This window comes from Hylobates moloch, unplaced genomic scaffold (genome assembly GCF_009828535.3).
Source record: "Hylobates moloch isolate HMO894 unplaced genomic scaffold, HMol_V3 SCAFFOLD_8, whole genome shotgun sequence".
NCBI lineage: Eukaryota > Metazoa > Chordata > Mammalia > Primates > Hylobatidae > Hylobates > Hylobates moloch.
In genome coordinates, this window is record NW_026652283.1 from 92,017,340 (window position 1) to 92,044,542 (window position 27,203).

Consider the following 27,203-nt stretch of genomic DNA (forward strand, 5'->3'; position numbering starts at 1 on the left):
ATTTAAAAACTAAAATATACAAACAATTACAAATAGCACATTTATTAGCGTGTAAGCAGAACTGACCTGTTCATATGAAATCTAGCTACTGCTATTAATAAAACAGTGTAGCATAATAAATGAATTTCAATTACAATGAAAATGTGGTGTTACCAACTATGAAATTTTTGCATATTAAAACAATTATTTTGGTTGGGCACAGTGACTCACGCCTGTAATCCCAATACTTTGGGAGGCTGAGGCAGGCAGATTACTTGAGATTAGGAGTTCGAGACCAGCCTGGCCAACATGGTGAAAGCCCTTCTCTACTGAAAATACAAAAATTAGCCGGGCATGGTGGTGTGTGCCTGTAATCCCAGCTACTCGGGAGGCTGAGGCAGGAGAATCGCTTGAACCCGGGAGACAGAGGTTGCAGTGAGCCGAGATCATGCCACTGCACTCCAGCCTAGGCAACAGAGTGAGACACCATCTCAAATAAACAAACAAACAAACAAAAAACACTTATTTTCTCCTAAGTAACAACAAAGAACCAAAAAAACAAAACAAACCTTGCATCTTTCTGAAACTATTAGGACCACGGACACTTCTACCTCAGCCCATATCTATCAGCTCACATCCTGGAATCTCTCAAAATCTTCCTCCAGGTTTTCTTGGGGTTTCATTTTTGTTTTTGTTTTTCTTGTGGAGAAGGGTTTTCTCTATGTTGCCCAGGCTGGTCTCAAACTCCTGAACTCAAGCGATCCTCTCACACTGGCCTCCCAAAGTGTTGGGATTACAGGTGGAAGCCAAGGAGCCTGGCTCTCCTCTAGTTTTTTTTTTTTTTTTTTTTTTTTTTCTTGAGACAGAGTCTCGCTCTGTCGCCCAGGCTGGAGTGCAGTGGCGCAACCTCGGCTCACTGCAAGCTCCGCCTCCCGGGTTCACGCCATTCTCCTGCCTCAGCCTCTCCGAGTAGCTGGGACTACAGGCGCCCGCCACCACGCCCGGCTAATTTTTTTGTATTTTTTAGTAGAGACGAGGTTTCACCGTAGTCTCGATCTCCTGACCTCGTGATCTCCTCTAGTTTTTAAATTAACCTTTTGACAAAATGAAGCTTACCTACTGGCTCTACATCACTCTCTGGATTCTCTTCTTTAGTGAAGACTTCAGCCTGTGGTTCCAGCTGAGGAAGTGGTTTCAGTACATCAACATTCATTGGGCCATTTCGTAATCGTTGTTTCAGCAGAGAAACCTAATATAAATGTGTTTCATTAGAAAAAAGTCAAAAAAAAACTATGGGAGTAGTACAATTGTCCCTTGGTATCTATGGGGGATTGGTTCCAGGATTCCCTGTTAATACCAAAATCCGCAGGAGCTCAAGTCCATTATATAAAATGGTGTAGTATTTGCATATAGCCTACACATATCCTTCAGTATACTTTAAATCATCCCTAGATTACATAAACTACCTAAATAATGAAAATGCTATGCAAATAGTTGTTGTACTATATCTACTTTAGAAAATAATGACAAGAAAAAAAGTCTACATGTTCACTACACATGGTTTTTTTCCCCCTAAATATTTCTGACGCAGCTGGTTGAACCCACACATACAAAACACATCAATGTGGATGGCTTAGTGTATGTTCTTTAAAACAGAGAGCGGACGGATTAAATGATATTCTTCTTACTAAAGTGGGGGACAATAATCAAAATAAAAAGTTTACTCCCAATACAGCTGGTTTTTATATTTGCTATTATTATTATGCAGTTAGTCAAAAAAGCATCCTTAACATTAACTGAGGAGCTAGGAGTGGTGGCTCATGCCCATAATCCCAACACTTTGAGAGGCCAAGGTGGAAGGATCGCTTGAGCCCAGGAGTTTGAGACCAGCCTGGGCGACATAGTGAGACCCCATCTCTACAAAAAATTTAAAAATTAGCTAGGAACGGTGGCATATGCCTGTATTCCCAGCCACTCTGGAAGCAGAGGCTGAAGGATTGCTAGAGCCCAGGAATTTGAGATTGCAGTAAGCTATGATCATGCCACTGCACTGCAGCCAGGTGAAAGAGCAAGACCCTGTCTCAAAAAAAATTAAAAATAAAAAAATTGAGGAAAGCAAGAAGTTTTAAAAATAGATCTTAAAAAATAAAAAACATTTGCAACCTTGCAGATATCCAAATCAAACCCCCTCTATTTTTCTTTATCCAAAAAATTCCACACTTTTTCTTTTATTCTTTTACCTGAGTTTGGAGAACACTGATATGCTGATCTTTCTCCTCTAAAGATGCATCAAACTCCTCTTGGAGATGTTTCTTTGCCTGCTGGTCCATTTGGAGCTCCTAAAACATAAAATGATTTACAGGTAATTTTCAGTATAAAACAAAAAATATAAACTTAAAGTTTTCAAAATTTAAAAACATGTTGAATACAGATTTGCATTTCCCTTAAGGTATCAGCAACAATAATTAGAGAATAATTAGCATGTAAAACATTAACATTATTGAAAACATTCGCATCAACACATGATTTTGTTCCTTAAAGAATAGGAAGATCCAAGAAGAAAAAAGTGTACTTTCCAGAGCTGTAATGATGGCTGCATTGATAATAATGTGGAGAAAATAATCACTTAAGACAGGCCAGGTGCGGTGGCTCACACCTGTAATCCCACACTGTGGGAGGCCGAGGAGGGTGGATCACTTGAGGTCGGTCGAGATCAGCCTGGCCAATATGGTGAAACCCCATCTCTACTAAATATACAAAAATGAGCCGGCGTGGTGGCAGGCATCTGTGGTCCCAGCTACTTGGGAAGCTGAGGCAGGAGAATCCCTTGAACCCGGGAGGCAGAGGTTGCAGTGAGTTCAGGCTTGCCACTGCACTCCAGCCTGGGTGACAGAGTGAAGGCTTGGTCTCCCAAAAACAAACAAAAAAAAATTACTTAAGATGAAAGCAAAACTTTGAGACTCTTACTAGTTGTTATTATATTATATTCATTTGATCCAAAACCAAATTATTATATACCAAACAGAGAGCCAGTAGTCTTTCTCCTCCCAACACATGAAAGTGTCTGATAGCCGAAACCAAACACTTTCTCATCTGTAAAATGAAATTTCTACTTCCTGCAATTAGTTAAAATGCTGCTTTCTTCAGGTCATTAATGAGCCTTCCTAACCAAGTCCATCGATTTTTGTCTCTCTGCAAAACCAGCCACCAGTAATTACCCTTTCATTTTAGGTATTAATTACACATATCACATAACAATGTTCTGGAAGATGACAGACCACACATATGACGGTGGTTTCATAAGATTATAATAACGTATTTTTAGTGTGCTTTTTCTATGTTTAGATAGACTTGGATATACAAATACTTACCATTGTGTTACAACTGTCTACAGAATTCAGTACAGTAACATGCTGTACAGGCTTGTAGCCTAGGAACAATAAACAATACAATAATGCCTAGGTATATAGTAGGTTATACCATCTACGTTTCTGAAAGAACACTGTGGTATTCGCACAATGACAAAATCACCTATGGAAGTTTTTCTCAGCTATACCTGCTGCATGGCTTTAGGGCTCCTGGCTACACTACTGTCAATTACAGTTTCCTCTTTGCCCTTCATTGATTCCTTCTAGCCCTGTGGGTTCAATCTTGTGTCTTCTGTGTTTCTCCCTTAGAATGCCGGAGGTTAGCACGTGGAAGTATTAGACAGCCCTGTATCGTTCTGGGATTCCTACACTTCACTAGTTTCCTAAACTCAAAATATTCAAAGTCACATTTTACTTATCTTTGCTAATCCCTGCATATAATCAATATTTTTTATTACTTTTTCTAGAATGTTTAGGTCCCATCTTTTACCACAACTATAATGATAACCCAGGTCTCTAGAACTTTAGATCAGGGATGTCCAATCTTTAGTTTCCCTAGGCCACACTAGAAGAAAAAGAATTGTCTTGGGCCACATATAAAATACATTAACAATAGCTGATGAGCATTTAAAAAAAAATCACAAAAAAAATCTCACAGTGTTTTAAGGAAGTTTACAAATTTATGCTGGGCCACATTCAAAGCCATCCTGGGCTGCATGCAGGCCACAGGCTGCAGGTTAGACAAGCTTGTGATAGTTAATTTCCTTCAACAGCCTTCTAGACAGATTTCTTACCTCAAGTCCTCCTGTAATGTAATCCATCCCTCACACATTTGCTAGAATAATTTTCCTCAAACAATATTTTCAAAGACTTATAAGCAACTCCCTCTTCTTATATTGTTTCAAACTTATTAATTCTCAAAACACTGAGAACTGCCCAAGCAAAACACTTGAGGCACTATCTGGTACACTTATAAGTGTCCTCTATTCTGCCCAACACCCACATTGCCCCAGCATCTCTGAGCATATTTTTTACTTTTCCTCTCACAAATGTCTCCTGACTTGACATTCCCACAGTAGTGGTCTCCAAATGCTAGTCATGCCCTAAATAAAGTTTTCAGAGATCCATCGTGAAATAAGAAACAAAAGCCAATGTGGAGAGATTTTCTTAGATCTAAATTCCTTTCATATAAGTAGCCGTTACTTTATCCTGGGAATATGTCCTTCCTAATTGTTTTGGTACTAAAACAACCCTTTTTTTTTTTTTTTTTTTTTTTTTTTTGAGACGGAGTCTCGCTGTCACCAGGCTGAAGTGCAGTGGCGCGATCTAGGCTCACTGCCAAATTCCAGCTCCCAGGTCCAAGTGATTCTCCTGCCTCAGCCTCCTTAGTAGCTGGGACTACAGGCGCGTGCCATCACGCCCAGCTAATTTTTGTATTTTTACTAGAGACAGGGTTTCACCACGTTGGCCAGGATGGTCTCGATCTCTTGACCTCGTGATCCGCCTGCCTCAGCCTCCCAAAGTGCTGGGATTACAGGTGTAGGCGTGAGCCACTGTGCCTGGCCACAACTTCTTTAATGAAATAATGGCAATAAAAGAATCTGGGTGCTTATTCCTGATGTCTTTATTCCAAAATACAACAGTTAGTGGCCCTATGATAACTCCGTTCTCCCCCACTTCTGGAAGGAACTGGAAGGTAAACTTCATTTCTTCCAAATAATTTCCTACAACCTACAACCTTCCATGCTCGACTCTGTTATATAGCAGTCCTAACAGCCCACCAAAACAAAAAACAAACCAAAAAACACTCCTCGATTTATACTATAGTTTTCAGATTTTGCAGGTTTTCATTTCCTCATCTAGACAAGAAGTCCTTAGATACAAGGGAGCATCTTTTAATCATGTCCCCTTCTCCCTCTCCCAGCTACCTATACACTATTCTTCCAGTATGTTAGCCCAGTGAGGCTTGTGTCAAACTTCCAAGATAATTATTTGTGTTGTGTTAAGCCATTAAGCTGGTGGTAATTTGTTGCAGCAGCAATAGAAAACTAATACATGTAGGTGGATTAAAAAAAAAACCAACAAATTCATCAATCTGTGACTCTGATAAGTATTAATATTTCCTAATAGAGGAAGATAAAGTTAATGCATAAAATTATGGATTTAGACAGGAAAAGTTAAAATAGGCCCTTTAGTTCCATATTCCCTTACCTCTGGTCTTTGCCCCCAATATTTCACCGGCTCCTAAAAAATTTAGGTAGAGTTGCAAATCTAATTGGCAGCATCCAGAGTATTCACAGAGCTCCACCCTCTTTGAAAGGTCAACACAAATGCATTTTACCACAAACAAGCATGAAAAGGCATGCTTTTTAGCCAATGAGCTCTCTCACAGTTTTCTAAGTCCCTCAACAGCTGCAACTGAGTAGATGAGTAAGGCTGGGGCCTGCTAGCAAAGTCAATTCTTTTTCTTTCCCCATTTGATATTGCCAAGGAATGCTGGTTCTATAATTTAGAGAATAGATAGATAGGAGGCCTATCTTTACTAACAGCCGGCAATCACATGGGTGCTTATTCATCTATGAATAAAGTAGATGTGTTTCCCATTCAGCTGTATTTTCTTGAGTATAGCTCCCTCAGACAAGGGCTTTTAGTGGAGAACGGCTGAGCGTAGGAAGGAAAAAAAACAACAGGTATTCCTGTGTTTCCAGATATAATAACATTATAAAGAGGTATTCCTGTCTCTTTATTCAATGCGTATTTAAATAATGCGAATGTTTTAAAGAGGATTTATCAGGTTTTAGGCATCAAAACCTGATGCCTAACCTCTAATGTGCACTCTCTGAATTTTAAACATGCCTGCTCTCCATTACTATGTATATCTAATCATTAACTGTATAAAACATGGGCATTTAATTTCTCACCAGAAATACAAGATACCTATCAACACCCTTCATTTATTCCCAAAATATAAGAAAAGTAAAAAAGAAATGTTAAGCAAAAAGATATTAGCTTAACAGAAAAATCTTTTGGTATAAATGCCGTATTATTTGCCCCTCTAGCAAAACCAAAGGTGCTTTTAGCTGCTAAAAGCACTTTCTTTCTATTAATATAAGGCAGGAGAAACAAAAGAGGATACCCTAGCTATCATTCTCTCACTTCCCACAACCCCTCTGTTGCATACGCCTAATCCCCATGCATACTTTTCTGAGTGCTAACACATTCCCAGTCCAACCAGAAAAGCAGAATCTTGGGCAGACCAGGAGTTAAGGTTTTGTTCCTTCTCTGTAACTTCCAAAGTGGGTATATATTTTTCTAAGTTATTAATCCAAAAGAAGTTGTACAAATTTTCATTAATAAAGGACATCTGTAATTATTTGTATTATTGAGACCAATGCTTGGCCTTGTCAGTATAACAAAAGTAAATTAGCCTGGTTTTCAAAGTCATGTTTAGAATGTTTTAAAGAATTTATTTGGGAATTGTGGTACATTATATAATCTTTCTTTCATACCACAAAAATTCAGTAATTTGGCTACATAAAAAAAATGCTAGAGACTAGAAATCAAACATGATAGCAATAAGAATAAAACTTTAGTAATATAATACAGGAAATTCCTATATGATTAATTCTGATTGTTAATTCCTGCAATAGTCTGTCATTGACAATAACAACAAAGAATATTCCTATGGGACAATATGGCTATATTGATGATATCATCCTAATCTATACTCCCTTGTTTTTCTTCTTTGCCTCCTCCCCCAATTATACTAGTTTTTCTCAATTACTATTTATAGATTTATTAATTTACCTGACCCTTTTAAGGCTATCTATACTTTTTAAATCTGTATCTTGGACTGATAAATTACACAGAATACCTAAAACATTAAACTTACTTTGATTTGTCCTAAAGCTACCTATTTCAAACTTCTCAAAATAACACTAGTTTTGTTAATAACAGAAACAAAAACCCATGAAGAACATTCATAACAAAAACAGGTAACAAGATATTCTTAAACAAACAATATAAATGAGTAGAGAGAAAGCACCAATAGCAGTAAAATATGCAATTGTTGGGATCTGTATAGGAGAAAGCAGAGGGAAGCGACAAGGTATCAGATGGACCTGACAGCAGGAGAACCCCAAAAGTCAACAGGTACTCATTACAAAATAATTTGAGACAGCAGGTCAAACCAGGAGTGGTTTTGCCTACTCCGATGGCAAGTGGATACACATGGCCCTCAGGAAGACATAAAGGAATTCAAACAGTCTAACTGCTATGAAAAATTACCCGTCCCCCTCAAAATTACAATAAACAATTTATTTTATAAAAAAGACTTATGGTTAGGACAAACAAAAAGAAGCCTGAAATACTTAACAGGAGAACCCAGTTAACCCTTGGAAGTTGACGCTGACTGTTCATGCAGACAATTGATATTCTGTTGCTAACACCTTATTTCATTAATTCCAACAACGTATCTTAGAAAAACCATACAAATAAAAACTTCAAGAACTGACCCCTGGTCTTGTAGGCTGGACTGGTTAGTTATTAGTATAACTAATGAGATGCATATGAAACCACCCTAGCACATACAACAGTTCTGATAAATATGAGATTTAACTACTATTTTCAAAGTACTCATCACTGAAACTTACCTCTCTTAATTCTGCAATTCTCCGAAGTGATTTATCCTGACTCTGGCTTAATATACCCTTTAATTGAGAGAGAAAAAAAAAAGCTGGTTAAACAGCTAACTGTATGACATAGTAAATACAAAGCAAGCCAAAAATAATTATTTTTAAAATATTACAACCGTTTATCCAAAAATAACCTGAAGATAGAGGACAAGACTAAAATGTTAAAGATGTGACCATACTGAAAAATCTGTTAAAAGTTAGATCATGATGTTACAGAACTGTTCTGCATCCTGGCAGTGGCAGTGGTTCAAAATCTATACATTTGTTAAAATGCATGGACATGTAAACCAAACAAAAAGTCAATTTTACTGTCTGTTCAATTTAAAAAACAAAATTTTTTAAAATTAAATCAAATTCCAACTGCAGTTTATTTCATGGAAACCTATAATGTGTGGAACACATCAATTAACAGCCTGTTCTAAAGGTTTTTGTGGCTTAGAAACAAAATAATTGTCTGTATTTAAAAAAAACAAAACCAGCCGGGCGCAGTGGCTCACACCTGTAATCCCAGCACTTTGGGAGGCCGAGGCAGATGGATCACAAGGTCAGGAGATCGAGACCATCCTGGCTAACATGGTGAAACCCCTTCTCTACTAAAAATACAAAAAAAAATTAGCTGGGCATGGTGGCAGGCGCCTGTAGTCCCAGCTACTCAGGAGGCTGAGGCAGGAGAATGGCGTGAACCCAGGAGGCAGAGCTTGCAGTGAGCCGAGATCACATCACTGCACTCTGGGCGAAAGAGCGAGACTCCATCTCAAAGAAAAAAAAAAATCCAGAAAAATTCACAAAGAACATCAGATGGCTAAATTAGTAACCATACATTAAAAAAAATCAAGAAGCTGGCCGGGCGTGGTAGCTCACGCCTGTAATCCCAGCACTTTGGGAGGCCGAGGCAGGCAGATTATGAGGTCAGGAGTTTGAGACCAGCCTGGCCAACATAGTGAAACCCTGTCTCTACTTAAAAAAAAAAAACGGGCCAGCTCAGTTGTAATCACAGTTTTGGAGGCCGAGGTGGGGTCACAGGTCAGGGTCGAGACCACGGTGAAACCCCTTCTAGAAGCTAATAAAAGAGTAATATTGTGAGATGAAATGACTCACCCTTTCCTGGGGCAGGGTAAGGAAGGTACTTTTCTCTAGTAAAGGAAATTAAACTTGGAAAGTTATGAACTATGGAAACAAAGTAACCACATATTCCTGTACAACATAAATACAAAGGTAAAGGAATAGGGTAATCTGGAGCTTCACTGGTTTGTGTGGACTAACAAGCAAAACAAGGGGATACAGACATGCAAATGGCTTACTATGACCAAGGGAGTATGACTGGATTGTATTGCGGGGACTTGTAAATGAATAAAACAAAAACCAAAGTTCTTTTCCCCAAAAAAGCCATGAACACAGGTTTTGTTTGTTCAGTTTCAAATATAAAATTTTAAATGCAGGAACATGCCATGCTGAGAATGATGAAAAACTTGTACTGCAGTAGTTACAAGCACATGCTCTGCAGTCTAACAGTGAACGAGTCACTCTCCCTCAGTTTCTTCACAGGAAAGAGGCTAGAACTAAATATACCAAACGTACCAAATATACCAAAATGCCTGGCACACAGTAGGAGCTCAATAAATGTTAGTTAGTACAAGCAGCATAAGTAAGAGTGTTGGCAATACCTACTATTTTAATTTTAATTTTAATTTCATTGGCTCTGTTGAAAAGATACTTGCCTATTTTAAAAGGTTTCTAGGCATGTACACATGTAGAAAAGAGAGCAAAGCATTGAATTTTATCTTTTTTTTTTTTGAGATGGAGTCTTGCTCTGTCACCCAGGCTGGAGTGCAGTGGCAGGATCTTGGCTTACTGCAACCTCCGCCTCCCAGGTTCAAGCAATTCTCCTGCCTCAGCCTCCCCAGTAGCTGGGATTACAGGTGCCTGCCACCACACCCAGCTGATTTTTGTATTTTTAGTAGAGACAGGGTTTCACCATGTTGGCCAGGCTCGTCTCGAAATCCTGACCTCAGGTAATCCACCTGCCTTGGCCTCCCAAAGTGCTGGGATTACAGGCGTGAGCCACCACGCCTGGCCAACTATATTTTATTTTAAAACACAGCAAACTGATGGCACCATTTGAAGGGGAATGGATATTTCTCCTTAGCTCTGATGTATGAATTATCAGCTGGAATCCTGGTGGGAAATTTCCATAGCCAATTCATAGAAACGCAAGCAAACAGGATGAAATAGTGGGGCCAAGGTGGGTCACCCTGAATATAATAGTTTCTTATCCCTACGTACTTAATCAAAAGCTTCACAAGCAGCAGCCTCAGGAAACAGTTATTATAGAAGAGAGGATGCTTGCATTTGGACCCTGATATAATGATAAGAAACAGATGTCTGCAGGTATTTAAAAAGCAGAAGGAAAGCATAGAAGGTTAGATATGTCTTTACTACTAAAACAAGGAAGCAATCTATAGACTGAGATGCTAGAAAACATGCTTGAGAGAGGCATGCTGTAAATTCTAACTTCTTTTTTTTCCACATTTTTTAATTTTATTATTATTATACTTTAAGTTTTAGGGTACATGTGCACAACATGCAGGTTTGTTACATATGTATACATGTGCCATGTTGGTGTGCTGCACCCATTAACTCGTCATTTAGCATTAGGTATATCTCCTAATGCTATCTCTCCCCTCTCCCAAATCCTAACTTCTTAAACACTACCGAGATCTGTAACTCAAGGAAGCTCATCCTTAACAGAGGTAAAATCTCTGGGATCTCATTCACTTTCTCTTTATCAAAACCTCCAATAATGGTAAAACAAGCTTAATATTTTGTTCATATGCAGAATTATTTAAAAGGAAGGCTTAGAAATATCTTACTATGTAAGATCTTTCTGATTTAAAAATTATGACTCAGTAATGCAATCGACAAATCACTTACTTGTAGCTTTTTCTTCTCCCTCTGAAGCATCTGATAAGCTGTAACAAGCTAAAACATAGTCATCAACATTAGTCATTCCTAAATAAATGCAATTATTCTAAAGTCCACTAAAAAATTCTCTTTATGAAAGTCAAAAAATAAATTAGAAGAGTCCTTTATAGGATAACCTAATTAGATGCATGACGGTCAAAACTAACATAGGACATAGATTTCTAAAAAATAAAATGTAAATTTGACAGTAAGACATTAAATCTCCATATGACTTCATCTTAGAGATATACCTCTAAATTTTAGTAACTAATTCACAGGTGGGGATTCAAGCCAACTTGCCTAAAGGCAGGAGGCTACTCAAACTATAGTTACAGACTAATCAACAACAGCATCACCTGCAAGTTTGCTTGAAACAGAAATTCTTGGGCCCCACTCCAATCTAACTGAATGAGACTTGGGAAGGGTGTAGAGAGACAGGAAACTATGTTTTAATGAGCTCACCAGGTGATTTTTCTGCTTTGGACTATAATAGATCATGTAATTGATTTCTAAAAGTTCCTTCTGGTTATAGGGTCTGTGACCATAGCTCTGCAAAAATCTGAGCAAAGAACCTCATAATCAACAGATGAAAACTGGTAATTCAAGTCCTTAAAGAGATATCTAACCATTTAACCTAAATAGGATATTTAAACATTCTAGCACACCCTAATGAAATTATGGATTAACAAATCTTTTCAGCCTGGAAGTTACATAACATTACTCATCTAGGGCCGGGTGCAGTGGCTCATGCCTATAATCCCAACATTTTGAGAGGTCACTTGAGCCCAAGAGTTCGAGACCAGCCTGGGCAATTTAGTGAGACCTTGTCTCTATTATAATTAAAAAAAAAAGTTACTCATCTGATGGCTAAGTACATGGCTCCAGTGAATTCTTTGGACCCTACTTTGGAAGTGCTAAAGAGATAAGCTGCAGGTTTAAGAGGAAGTATCCCCTATTCAAGCTTTGTCATTTACCTTAGAAGGCTGCTGTGTGTCCCAAATGCCTCTAGTGATATCCTGAATCAAAAGACAGGCAGCAATAGGGCCAGGCATGGTGGCTCGCACCTGTAATCCCAGCACTTTGGGAGGCCAGGACAGGAGGATTGCTTGAGCCCAGGAGTTGGAGACCAGCCTGGGCAAAATGGCAAAACGCCATCTCTACCAAAAATACAAAAAATTAGCCAGGTGTGGTGGTGCATGCCTGTGGTCCCAGCTACTCAGGAAATTGAGGTGGGAGAATCACCTAAGCCTGGGAACTCAAGGCTACAAGGTGAGCCGTGATCACACCACTGCACTCCAGCCTGGGTGAAGGAGTGAGACCTTGTTTCAAAAAAAAAAAAAAAAGCAGCAATGGAAGGTGAGTCTAGCAACAAAGAATATAAAAAAATTCTGCCTAAGACCAGGACACTCCCCTTATTATTATCATAACACCAGATAGAAAAATGGTGTTCACAGCCGGGCACGGTGGCTCACACCTGTAATCCCAGCACTCTGGGAGGCCGAGGTGGGCAGATGACAAGGTCAAGAGTTCAAGACCAGCCTGGCCAACATGGTGAAAGCCTGTCTCTACTAAAAACACAAACATTAGCTGAGCATGGTGGCACATGCCTGTAGGATGAGGCAGAACTGCTTGACCCAGGACCCGGGAGGCGGAGGTTGCAGTGAGCCGAGATCATGCCACTGAACTCCACCCTGGGCTACAGAGTGAGACTCCATCTCACAAAAAAAAGAAAAATGGTGTTCACATTTACCAGTGTAACAACCCTGCACATCCTGAACGTGTATCCCTGAGCTAAAGGAAAAATGGTGCTCAAAAAAGGGGTGGAGGGGGGTTGTGTGTGGAAGAGTAACCCAAGAATCAGATGTCATTTACAACATTATTTCATCCTAGGTACTAACAATGCCAAAGAGAGGTAGAGACAAAGTCTATGAGTTCTTTTGATCCCAGTAATCTGCCTGACTCTGACAGAATACTAGAAACAACCAGAAAGACCTAAAATCAAATCCAGACTCTGCAACTACAACCTGTCCAACCATAAGCAAGTTACCAGGCAACATAAGCAAGTTACTATGAGTCTCCAATACTTTTTCTACAAAATTGAGCTAATTAACATCTACAGGAATGGTACAATATTACATGACATTACAAATATAAAATACACAGGACAGGTGTAGTGGCTCATGCCTATAAGAACAGCCCTTTGGGAGGCTGAAGCGGGAGGATCACTTGACTTCAGGAGTTCGAGACCAGCCTGGGCAACATAGCAAAACCTCATCTCTACGAAAAAATACAAAAATCAGATGGGTGTGGTGGTGTGCACCTGTAGTCCCAGCTACTTGAGGGGGCTGGGGCTGAGGCTGAAGGATCGCTTGGGCCCAGGAAGTTGAAGCTCCAATGAGCTGTGTTTGAGCCACTGCACTCCAGCCTGGGCAACAAAGTGAGACCAGGGAGACCCTGTCTCAAAAACAACAACAACAAAAACTAAATATAAAATACAGTGTCCAGCATACGTAAATACTACTTATACTACTACCCCAGCTTCAAACTTAAAAGCCATGGTTAAGCTAGTGAAGTAACAGACAAAAAGATTCGTGACAATTATTAACTTTGGTAGAAATTTAAAAATAAAAGTTAAAAAATTCAAAGGAAAAAGGTGCTTGATTCTACAAGTGCCTCATGACATACAATGGCTTTAATGCCTTGTTTATATCTCTGGGTGGGTTCCAGCCAGCCTATATATTTAAGCCTGATAATTGCTTCCTATTTTGTCAGCACTTCACAGTTTAAAAAGATATCTTATCTTGTATATTTCATCTGGGTTTTTGTTTTGGTTTTGGTTGTAGGATAAAATTACTCATATTGTAGTCATAATTGGAAACAGAAGTTACAGCTATCTTTAATATACTGACTCTGAACTTTAGTATTCATTAATCAAAATTAACTACAATGGTGATTTACAAATCATAAGACAATAAAACATTACACATTTTAAGATAAACAAACAAAAAAATATGGACAACTTACTCCAAAAAGGCTTCCTGAAAAAGAACTGTTTTAACTGCACAGGATGCAGAGGGAATTGAGGGAGGGCAACAAATAAAATTTGGCCTGAAAGGAAGGTGCTACATTCCTAAAGGATTGAAAAGTGAAATGGACTAGCATTGACTTCCTTCCTCCCTTAGACCAAACAGGGAGTGTCATTCTCAAGGGTTTAGCAATGAAAAGACTCATCCAAGGCAAAGGTTTAAATGTAGGTACAATGAGAATGAACCAAATCTGTCAGATAATCAGGCTACCTAAAACAATTTTAGAGTCAGTAATAATGGGAATCTCGTTGGCAGATGAGGTCATTTTGGAGCCGCATCAGTTAGAGAGGAATAAAGGAGAGGCTATGAGGACAGAAGATGAACTCCACACTGGGTGTCCAAGTGACCTTGAACAGAGGGACTACGAAAGGAGAGGGGAACAGAATATAAGAACCAGAAGGCTACAGACAACAATCTTCTCCAAAATTTTACTAAGAGTCTTGCCAAAGGGCCTCTGTCTTTACTTAACTAGATATTGAGTCTTTAACTAGATATTGCCACAGACTACATACTATTAGTAACCAAGATATATCTAGGGAATTAACAGTTTAGCCAATCACAGGAGTAAAGCAATACAGTAATATGAATGAGAGAACAAGGGGAAGAAATTTTTGTACAGGCAAAAATGTCATGCTCCTACCTCAGAATATTTTCCTCTGTAGCTACTTAAGCTTCGTTCCATTCTTCGCAACCGCTGAATCAACTGTTCTTTGTTGAGACTGTCTGAATTCCCTACCAAGTCTTCAGCCTCGCTATCCATATCGGAGGGTGGATCAAAACTGACAGTAGAACTGTCCAGCTCAAGTCGATTCAGGGATTCTCTGGAAGATGTTCGTACCAAAGACTCTTTAGAAGAAGACTGGAATAGAGATTCCTTTATCGGACTTCGAAACAAAGACTCCACGGAGGGCACCCGGAGCTGGAGCTTCTGTGCAAAAGACTGCGTGTCACCTGACTGCAACCAAAACCCAACAGAATGTGTGGGTTAAAATACACACATTTAGACTTCCATTACCCCTATCACCAGCAATAATCTAATAAAAGTTCTAACAAGATGAATTTATATTCCTGACATTTTACATAATACATTATTTTCTGAAAAACAAAACACTTGGTTATTGCTGAAAAAGTGTTGGACCTGGAGTCAGAGGACTGGGGTGCAGGTCCCAGGTCTGTCACCTAGAGGTAGAATGCCCTTCAGTAAGTCACCTTCCTTCAGTTTGCACATCTGTAAGAAAGAAAAAAGCAGTACTTTCCCAGCTGACTTCACAGGTGTACTGTGAGGATTCATCCACTAAACTGTGAGATCCTTGAAGGTAGTGACCATCTCCATACACCATTTGTAACAGTGCATACCCAGTGTCTAAAATGTAGGTATATACAATGAAATGTGAAGTGTGTAACTGAACTCAAGTGGGCTTTATCTGGAGGGTCTTTATGGACATGGTGATTCTTGATCATTCTCAAGAAAAGAGGGGAATTGGGACAGGGGGAGGGTAATATGTAATGAACCCACTTTGTTTAATAAGGGAATGTGAGGCAGAGTTGACTAGTAACAGCCAACTCTGCTCTACTTACCATTTGTCTACTAGGAATAAAAATAAGCATTAACAAATCATGGAGGACAGTTGAAAGGTCTGAGTTAGAGTCCCTCTGCACAGATCAGTAACTCCAATGTTAGTGATAAGCAAGACCTGTTCTCTTAATTAATTGGAATAACAACAAATTAATTTAGTCACAATGAAAAATAATATGACCTAATTCAACTAACTGTTCTAAGCAGTATTATTTTGTTCAGGTCACAGCAGTCAATATTTACCAATGTCTCCTAGAAGCTCATTCTCATTAGTTAACAACTGGGTCACTAAGATCTCAAAGGTGCCAGGAGTGAAATACTCCAGGGAAACTGAGGTCATGTGTAGGCAAAAAATACAGGAAAATAAAGATTCTCTTCAGTCTAGAGTTTAAAAAATCAAAACAGAAATGTTTTGCTCACAGATTCTAGAGATTTAATAATATTGGGCAAGGTAGGAGTAAGAGGAGATAATATGCCCCATACCCTTCATACACACAAATTTATCACAGGTGGTTTAAAAGACTAAAAACTGGAAACAACCCAAATGTTTATCACTAGAGGATATAGTTTATAAATTATAGTATACGGAGAGCACTACCCAAGGCAACTTGAAAAGTGTGTCCTGGGCTATAAAGTATTTTTTAAAAAATTTTTTTTAAATAAACAATAACATATGGAAAGAAGTTCAAGATATACTATTAAATGGGAAAGGTCAAATTATAAAACAATATGTATATCGTGAACTCATTTTGACTAAGTACTCCTTATCCAAAAAGCTTGGAACCAGGTATTTTGGATTTCAGATTTCTTTCAGATTTTGGAGTATCTGCACATAGATAGTGAGACATCATGGGGATGAGACCCAAGTCTAAACACGAAATTCATTTATGTTTCATATACACCTTACACAGATAGCTGAAGGTAATTTTATATCATATTTTTAATCATTTCTGTACATGAAACAAAGTGTGTACACTGAACCTCCAGAAAGCAAAAGTGTCACAATTTCAGCCACCAATACAATCTATGGTTGTCTGGCACCACCATCATTCCTGACTCTGAATTTATATGCTACTGATAAGCAATAATTTTCTTATGCTTATTCACCTGTAAGTACTTCACAGTAAAAGAAATATATATATGACATACCATTAATACAGTAAAAAAAAATGTGTTCAGGGTAACTAAGCAGCACAGTAGTATCACCAGAATATCTGTAATAGCTGTTAAGCAACAGCAACAACAAACAATGGTAAGCTTTCAGTCTCTATCTACGATGCTGTGTTTTGTTTGAAAGGTTACTCTACACTGTATTTTCTTTTTTTAGGTAAGAAGAAACACCAGAAGCAATTGAGGGACCAGGAAATGGATCCACTAGGAAGGAGGAGGCAGTCTGCTGGATGGCTTTTTAATTTTTTTTTTTTTTTTTTTCTTTTTGAGACATGGTCTGCTCTGTTGCCCAGGCTGCAGTGCACTGGTGTGATCTCAGCTCACTGCAACCTCCACCTCCCAGGTTCAAGTGATTCCCATGCCTCAGCCTCCCAAGTAGCTGGGAATACAGGCATGTGCCACCACACCAGACCAATTTTTATATTTTCAGTAGAGAGGAGATTTCACCATGTTGGCCCGGCTGGTCTCGAACTCCTGACCTCAGGTGATCTGCCCACCTCAGCCTCCCAAAGTGCCAGTATTACAGGCGTAAGCTAACACGCTGGGCCTCTGCAGGCCTTTTTAACATTTTCAACAAATCTTCATACAACAGAGCAGAGAAGAAGGAAAAAAAACACAGCAAGTAAAGCACATGAGTCTTGGCCCCATGTGGAGCATCATGGGGAACCTGCCCTTGGCGCCATCTGGCCTGCACTGTGCCACTGTATTATCCTTTGCGGGCATGCTCGCATGAGAGAATCTGGGTACGCCTGGAAAAGATCGTCTTACAGCTAGAGGGCGGGGGGAGTCTTTTTTCTCTTGGGAACACTGAATAAACTACGTTGTACACTAGTGTTTTGACTCCAACTCATCACGAGGTGAGGTGTGAAGTTTTCCACTTGTGGCATCACGTGGGTACTCAAAAAAGTTTCAAATTTTGGAGCACGTGGATTTCAGATTTTTGGATTAGGGATGTTCAATCTGTATAGGACACTTTGCCCCAGTAATAAGAGGGTCCACAGGCTGCTATGTTTTAAGAACTCTAGGATGTACTTTTTACCATGTCTTCAACCTTGCTGTCAACTATGGTTTCCTGCTGCTGTCAATATGCTCATAGTAAGCACTCCCCCACTCTTTGTGTATATACATTGTTTTTAATTTGCTAAACCCAACAACCAACTTTTCAGAAATTTGTTTAAAATAAAAGTAAACAAGCCAGACATGATGGCTCACATCTGTAATCCCAGTCACTTGGGAGGCTGAGGCGGGAGGACTGCTTGAGCCCAGGAGTTTGAGGTTGCAGTGAGCTATGACTGCACCACTGCACTACAGCCTGGGTGACAGAGAGAGACCCTGTCTCAAAAAAAAAAAAAAAAAAAAGTAAACAAACTGAGTGAGGGCATCTTTTTGTTATGAGAATTGAGATCATATATGTAAAATGTTTCATATATGTCTAATACACAGTACACAATAAATACCATTTTTATCATTTTTTAAGAAAATATCTGTAATATTTAAGAAAGTACAAAGCCCTCGGTGAGCTTATTTCCTGAATATCACCTACATTCATTCTTTACCTTAATTAGAATTCTGAATTTGTTATAAAGTTGACTCATTCAAATTTTTGCATCCATAACTATATTTAGTCTTTTTGGACTATTCTATGACAGAAGAAAATATGCGTTTTAGGCCAGGTGCGGTGGCTCATGCCTGTAATCCCAGCACTTTGGGAGGCCGAGGCGGGTGGATCACCTGAGGTCAGGAGTTCAAGACCAGACTGGCCAACATGGTGAAACTCTGTCTCTACTAAAAATACAAAAAATTAGCCGGGCATGGTGGCAGGCACCTGCAATCCCAGCTACTCAGGAGGCTGAGGCATGAAATCGCTTAAATCCAGGAGGCAGAGGTTGCAGTGAGCTGAGATCACGCCATTATGCTCCAGCCCCGGCAAAAAGAGCAAAACTCTGTCTCAAAAAAAAAAAGAAAAGAAAATATGCATTTTAAATCATACTCTTTAATAATATTCTTTAAAGATCACTGGATATGTTCAGTACAGTGCTGTTTAGACTGATGCCTCCCAATATTTTACCCTTACTTCATGGCACTTACAGAAAATTATGTATTTCTAGAGAATTTGGGATTAACTGGAGTGGCTGCTCAAGACCAGAGTCAACAGACCCAGGGACTTGGGTTGTCCCCACAACCTGACCAGCCTCACTGACAGTTATGAGGATCTAAGCTCCCAAGACACCTGTCCGCAGAGTTTGGGAAGCTCATTTAAACATTTGTTTTTGGGGTTTTTTTTTTTTTGAGACGGAGTCTCGCTCTGTTGCCCAGGCTGGAGTGCAGTGGCGTGATCTCGGCCCATTGCAACCTCCGCCTCCCGGGTTCAAGCAATTCTCCTGCCTGAGCCTCCTGCGTAGCTGGGATTCCAGGTGCCCGCCACCACACCCAACTAATTTTTTTTTGTATTTTAAGTAGAGATGGGGTTTCACCATGTTGGTCAGGCTGGTCTCGAACCCCTGACCTTGTGATCCACCCACCTCGGCCTCCCAAAATGCTGGGATTACAGGTGTGAGCCACCGCGCCCGGCCCTAAACATTCGTTAGACAATACTTCCGAATGTTTTGTCTATGTAATTTAGTTCACAAATCATTTAGCTCATAAATCAACTTGTCTAGACTCATGCCCTGGGTTCACAGAATTAGAAATATTACTATTTTACATTAAGGACTACTAAGAACAACCAGGATAATGATAATAGTCATCACTAAAACCAAAGTAAACAAATGTTCATCTCCAACACTGCTATCACAATTTTTTTTTTTCCTTGTCTCACTCTGTCATCCAAGCTGGAGTGCAGTGGTACGATCTCAGCTCACTGTAGCCTCCAGTCCCAGGCTCAAGCAATTCTCATGCCTCAGTCCCCTGAATAGCTGGGATTACAGGCGCACACCACCACACCCAGCTAATTTTTGTATTTTTTTAGTAGAGACAGGGTTTCACTATGTGGGCTGGGCTGGTCTCAAACTCCTGGTCTCAAGCGATCCACCCACCTCAGCCTCCTAAAGCGCTGGGATAATATGCATGAGCCACTGCGCCCAGCCTGCTATCATAATGATTTTTTTTCTTCCTTTTTTGGAAGAGCCCCTCTCTATAAATAACTTTTTAAAATCAAGGACAACCTAAACTCTAGTAGTAAAATACACTTAAAAGTAGAGAATACTTTAAAAGATCTCATTCCTTCATATTCCCCTTCCACCTTATATAACTCAGTATGTCTCTCAATATGGCTACCTCCATGATCTTTTATAACTATAAACTCAGATCACAGTTTTTCAAAAAGTTTTCACTTTCTCATAATTATTATCTTTTTTTTTTTTTTTTTTTTTTTGAGACAGAGTCTCACTCTGTTACCCAGGCTGGAGTGCAGTGGCACAAACTCAGCTCATGGCAACGTACGCCTCCTGGGTTCAAGCGATTCTCATGCTTCAGCCACCTAAGTAGCTGGGATTTCAGGCATGTGCCACTCCCAGCTGACTTTTTCTATTTTTAGTAGAGACAGAGTTTCGCCATGTTGGCCAGGGTAGTCTCAAACTCTTGGCCTCAAGTGATTCACCCACCTCAGCCTCCCAAAGTGCTGGGATTACAGACAGGCATGAGCCACAGTGCCTGGCCTCGCATTAATTTTTAAAATGAGAAATAATACAATCTTGCTTTCATTTAAAACTTTTTCCAAGAAACCATGAGCAAACCTGTATTTACCATACATACTGTACTGAATATTTGGACATCACCATTTCAATGTAAAGTCAGATGCTAGTAATTAATACAGACTGACCAACACCCTGAAATGACTTGTTATTTTCTAAAATAACAATTAGTAACAGACCTGAGGAATGCTTGGTTCACGTCCATTAACACTGTCAGGAGATTTCGAGGCATGAGTAGATGCATTCTAAGAAAAAGAAAGAAACATTGTAAAGCAAAAGAACAAAAAACTAAAGGTTTAAAACTGTTAAGAATAAAGCCCATATGCCAAGACCTATTAGATACATTTATCTATTAAACAAAATTAGTAATTGTTCATTTATTAGAATGTTTTCATGCAAGGCAAAACTATTGTAGTATGGTAAGTATTTCAGAAAATTCATTTTGCTGTAATACACAGAACTCAATAGCAAAGATTAGTATGTAGAAAAACCTGTATCAAGCTAGTCACATACCTCTTCCCATTATGTCCCCAGTTTTTCCCCCATAACAAAAATCAACATCAAGGAATCAATGAACAAATCTCACTCAAACAGAAAACTATCCAGAAAAGGAAGTAATGTCAATTTTTTCCTACAATAAAATAATACTCAAAATTATTCGGGCTAAGCTCTGAAAAATATCTTGATAGCAAGAAATGGTAATATCTCATTCATTTGAAGTTAGCAATCTAAATGAAATAATGATAATTTTCAGAAGAACTTAAAAACCTCTTCTTCCACACGTGAAAGATTTTTGTTTTGTTCTGTTCTGTTGGTATGCCAAAGGCTCCCAGTTAAGCAACATTTTACTGATTACATCATACTGGCATAGATTTCATGATACTAAATGAGATTCTTTGAGGTTCAAAATTCTACATTGCATTTATAATACACTGTCTAACTAAAATTAGTTAGAACTATAGAAGTAACTCATGATAAAATAACTTCCATGTTTTAAACAAAAATATTCCACCAAATGCCAGCCACTATGTTTCAGTAGTTATATCTTGCATTTCCCCTTGGTCTAGAGCTGACCAAGGAAAGGCAAATATCTGACCTTATTCTTAAGTGAAAAAGGTGCTCAGTTTTGCAAACGTTGTTTTCTACTTTTTGAACATTGATTAAGTAGTTTGATGGTAAGAAATTATTAATTTTTAGGTGTGATAATATTGTGGTTAAAAATTTTTAATCCTTTTTTTCTGAGACAGGGTCTTGCTCCATTGCCCAAGATGGAGTGCAATGACATGCTCACAGCTGATTACAGCCTCAAGCTCCCAGCCTCAAGGGATCCTCCCACCTCAGCCTCCTCAGTAGCTGGGACTACAGGTGTGCACTACCACGTCCAGCTAATTTTTGTACTTTTTGTAGAAACAGGGTTTCCCCATGTTGCCCAGGCTGGTCTCAGGTGATCTGCCCTCCTCAGCTTCCCAAAATGCTGAGATTACAAGCATGAGCCACCATGCCCAGCCATCTTTATCTTTTAGAGTAGTGGTCTCCAACCTTTTTGGCACCAGGGATGGGTTTCATGAAAGACAATTATTCTACAGACCAGGGGTGCAGGGACGGTTTGGGGATGATTCAAATGCATTACATTTATTGTATACTTAATTTCCATTATTACACTGTAATATATAATAAATAACTATGCAACTCAACATAATATAGAATCGGTGGGAGCCCTGAGCTTGTTTTCCTACAACTAGACAGTCCCATCTGGGGGTGATGGGAGACAGTGACAGATCATCAGGCATTAGATTCTCATAAGGAGCATGCAACCTAGATCCCCCATACGCACAGTTCACCACAGGGTTCACGCTCCTATGACAATCTGTCACCACTGATCTAACAGGAGGCAGAGTTCAAGTGGTAATGCGGGTGATGGAGAGCAGCTGTAAATGCAGATGAAGTTTCACTTGCTTGCCTGCCTCTTACCTCCTGCTGTGCAGCCTAGCTCCTAAAGGGCCATGGACCTGTGCCTGCAGGTTGGGAAGCACTGTTTTAGAGATATATACCAAAATATTTACTGATGGAACAGAACTTCTGAAATTTGCTTCAAATATCCAATGGGGTGGGAGTGGGGAAGCCAGGGGGAGCTTCTCAAGCAGGCGAAACCGCTTCTCAAGTAGCGGTATGGTCAGGGAAGTGTGGGGGTAGGGTAATAGATAAAACAAGACGGCCAGGAGTTACTAATTATTGGCATTGGGTAATGGATGGGGAGGGGTTCTTGTACCAATACTACTACTATTTCCACTTTTGTAATACATTTCAACTTTTCCCTAATAAAGACAAACTTTAAGTACCTCCTCTTCCCTCTAATAAAAAGCTATCAAATTTCATCAGTCTAAGACATTTCCTTAAAGTTAGATAGGGAAGAAAGGTTGAGAGAACATAGGAATTAACTTTTATCTTCCAGTTGTATACATGGCATCTATCTGTGTAACATCACAATAAATGCCTTCTAGGTCTAAAAATATAATATACTACATACTATAAAGCAAGGGTCACATATCTCTGGGGCACAGTCCAGTATCAACTCATAGCCTGTTAGGAACGGGGCCACACAGCCCAAGGAGAGCGGTGGGTGAGCAAGCGAAAGTTCATATGCATTTACAGCTGCTCCCCATCACTCGCATTACCACCTGAGCTGTGTCTACTGTCAGATCAGTGGTGACATTAGATATTCATAAAGTGCGAACTCTGCTGTGAACTGTGCATGCGAAGGATGTAGGTTGCATGGTCTTAATGAGAATGTAATGCCTGATGATCTGTCACTGTCTCCTATCACCCTCAGAAGGAACCATCTAGTTGCAGGAAAACAAGCTCAGGGCTCCCACTGATTCTACACTGTCGTGAGTTATATAATTACTTCATTACGTATTACAGTGTAATAATAACAGAAATAAAGTACACAGTAAATGCAATGCACTCGAATCATCCCAAAACCATCCCTGTGCCCCCAGCTCATGGAAAAACTGTCTTCCATGAAACCAGTCCCTGGTCCCAAAAAGGTTGGGGACAACTGCATAAAATACAAAATATACTTTACAGAGATCAACAATTCTCTTGGCCAGTTAATATATTGAAAATTAATAGACAAATTATGGAGAAAGGAAATGAAGGGGCTCCATAAAATATTTAGCTTAAGAGGAAGAATAGCAAGAGTTCATATTCTGTTTTAAGTAAATGACTTGACACATGATTGTGGTCCATACAAAAAAGCTACGCTGGGCTGGCGCAATGGCTCACGCCTGTAATCCCAACACTTTGGGAGGCCGAAGCAGGTGGATCACCTGAGGTAAGGAGTTCGAGACCAGCCTGACCAATATGGTGAAACCTCATCTCTACTAAAAATATAAAAATTATATTTTTTATAAAATCGTCGTGGTGGCATGCACCTGTAGTACCAGCTACTCGGGAGGCTGAGGCAAGAGAATCGCTTTAATCCTGGAGGCGGAGGCTGCAGTGTGCCGAGATGGTGCCATTGCACTCCAGCCCGGGCAACAGAGTGAGACTCCACCTCAAAAAAAAAAAAAAAAAAAAAAAGCTACAACTGGCCAGGCTCAGTGGCTCATGCCTATAATCCCAGCACTTTGGGAAACCAAGACAGGCAGATCACCTGAGGTCAGGAGTTCAAGACCAGCCTGGCCAACATGGTGAAACCCCATCTCTACTAAAAATACAAAAGTTAGTCAGGCATGGTGGCAAGCACCTGTAATCCCAGCTGCTTGGGAGGCTGAGGCAGGAGAATCACTGGAACCTGGAAGGCAGAGATTGCAGTGAGCTGAGATCACACCACTGCACTTTGGCCTGGGTGACAGAGCGACTCTGCCTCAAAAAAAAAAAAAAAAAAAGCTACCCTACAATTGTTTGAAATATCACCCCATTAAACACACAGAGAACAACATTTAAAAACTTCTCCCCATATATATATTTCAATTTATGTATTAAACCACATATCTAAATAAATGCAGGACAGCTTATGAAAAGTACTGGCCTAAGTTGCCCTGTGAATTTACATTATGAATCTTTAGAAGTAAAATTAGAGATCTGTCACTACTTGTAATTCCTTCTCCATTTCTGCCAAACTTTTGTTCATCTTTCAGCTTTCAAATTTTGTGAAGCTCTGTATATGAAGCTTCATATGATTCCTGGAAGGCTAACACATTCCTTATGCCTATGTTTTTTTTTTTTTCTGTGAAGGCTTAATTCCTTTGTACTTTAAGTGTATGTTGACATGTTTGTCTCCAAAGTAAACTATAAACTCTCAGAGGACAGAGCCCTACATTTTCTTCTCTTTTTTTCTCCCTTCAACTTTTAAGTTCAGGGGTACATGTTCAGGATGTGCAAGTCTGTTACATAGGTAAACACGTCCCATGGTGAGAACACTACCATTTTCATCTTAGTCCCCATGACCTAATATTTTGCCTGACTAGTAGTAAGGGCTCAATAAATGCTTATTAAATCCTTATGCAGTTGCCTCCTCTGAAGGCTTTCTCCTAGTGAGGTGCCTGTAGAACTAGCTCAATACATGTCAATACTCAAAACTTACCAATACTTTCTACTGGGGAAAATTAGATAAAAACTCTTTTAAAGTATATTCAACTTAAAAGCACACACAGGTTCCCTGCCAGACTTGCCTTCAATTACATATTGTTCAATCTTTCAACAGCCATTGCATTGACTGCTGAGCACCAAGGTTACAGTAATTTTAGAATTTGGGGTAAACAGCTGCATTTTTCAAAAAACTTAACTAAGGAAAAGTCAGTACCTAGTGAACCTGTAATGGATTAGACTCTCACTAAATTTTTATTCTAATATGGGCTATGCTATGGTTTCCCTTGTTCCACTGGGAGAAATAAGTTTCTGACTAGGCTGGGCGTGGTGGCCCAGGCCTGTAATTCCAGCACTTCAGGAGGCCGAGGCAGGTGGATCACTTGAGCCTGACTTCGAGACCAGCCTGGCCAAGATGGCGAAACCCCATCTCTACTAAAAATAGAAAAGTTAGCCAGGTATGGTGGTGCATCCCTGTGGTCCCAGCTACTTGCGAGGCTGAAGTGGGCGGATCACCAGAGCTCAGGAGGTAGAGGTCGCAGTGAGCTGAGATTGCGCCACTGCACTCCAGCCTGGGTATGAAAAGAAAAAAAAAGTTCTCTCTCAAAAGAAAAAAAAAGTTCTAAAGCCTCCACTTTAACATTATTAGTATTTTCAACAACAGAATAAGTACTCAATACAAATGACTTTTATGTACTTATGGAAGTGGCCCTAGGAGAACCTTTTCTTTTTTTTTTAATAGCTTCTATTACTACTACAGGAAAATATACAGCAATACTATTTTATGCTTTTCAAAGTAAATTGGGCCAGACATAGTGGCTCATGTCTGTAATCCAAGCACTTTGTGAGGCTGAGGCAGAAGGATCACCTGAGGCCAGGAATTCAAGACGAGTCTGCGCAATATTGTGAGAGTGTCTCTCTAAAAAGATTAAAATAAGAAGAGCTGGGCATGGTGGCGTATGTCTGTGGTCCCACATACTTGGGAGGCTGAGGAAGAAGGACTGCTTGAGCCCAGGGATTTGAGGGTATAGTGAGCCGTGATTGTACCACTGCACTCCAGCCTGAACAACAGAATGAGACCCCACTCAAACAAATATATATAAATAAATAAATAAAAACAGTAAATAAGTAAGTCTCTCTAACTGGGACTTCTGATTCCCTCCCAAATCAGTTTTTAAAACAATGAGATATTACCTGTAGCCAGAGCCAAGGAGAGACCACTTTTCCCTGAGACCCAAGCTAAGGCATCACTAGAAATCTCAGTATCTCCCTAGCTGCTTTCTTTTCTAAAACTGAGTTTACAATGTAATTTAAGACTGCTACTGGCCATATGCATACCAAGTCTTCACTGGCTAGATGGTTCAAGTACAGAAATGTTCTACTTCCATCATCAGCTACCTAATAAGTTAAATCAATTCTTATTGTTTAGAAAAACCTCAATCCAATGGTGTTTGCCACATTTTTCCATTGTAAACTTTTCTTTTGTTTTTGTAATTAATAAATAGATTTGTGCAACAATTTTTTAAAAAAAGAAAGAAAAACCTCAATCCCAGTAGAGTCAGTGTTTAACACCAAAGGCTATCCTTACTGGGCAAATATCTCTAAACTTTAATTTGCTAAATTATGAGCTTACCAGATACTTTCAATAGGAAAATGTCCACTTTCCCAAAACGAAATTACATACAAGATTCAAAACCGTGTGACGTCAGTCACTTGAAAACAAATGAGACAATTCTCTCCTTTCAGATGTTTAATATATAAAAAACAGGTAATTGCAAAATAAGATGCAATTATCTATTACAGTAGAATCTACCTATTCAATGCTGTTTAATTATGGATTTACATAACAAATTTTTCCCCTAAAAATGCAAGTCGTATCTCAAAATATTCTTAACCTCCCATCAATAGTAGAAGAGAGATTTGTAGCACTGCATACCTTTTTTTAGTTAATGAACAAACATTCCCTAGGAAAAAAAGAGGTTAGAGTAAGTAAAGGTAGCTTCATTACTGAAGTAGCTACATTAGCGAAAACAGTGTTATTTTTGTTGCAGTTAAAAAGCTACCACGAAGCACACCAGCCATCAGAA

The 27,203-nt window shown here is 39.4% G+C and overlaps 1 protein-coding gene across 6 annotated transcripts in view; it reads right to left on the reverse strand.

The window, feature by feature from the left end:
* GOLGA4 (golgin A4) overlaps positions 1–27,203 on the reverse strand; it is a 121,373-nt gene that overhangs the window by 70,416 nt on the left and 23,754 nt on the right. For all 6 annotated transcript variants that reach the window (XM_058441992.1, XM_032162087.2, XM_032162088.2 and 3 more), the window contains 6 exons: positions 20,706–20,771; positions 14,729–15,043; positions 10,973–11,020; positions 8,000–8,056; positions 2,220–2,318; positions 1,096–1,228 (listed from right to left, as the gene is read on the reverse strand). In XM_058441992.1, coding sequence (XP_058297975.1) covers positions 1,096–1,228; positions 2,220–2,318; positions 8,000–8,056; positions 10,973–11,020; positions 14,729–15,043; positions 20,706–20,771 — 718 coding nt within the window. The remainder of the gene's footprint in view (positions 1–1,095; positions 1,229–2,219; positions 2,319–7,999; positions 8,057–10,972; positions 11,021–14,728; positions 15,044–20,705; positions 20,772–27,203) is intronic.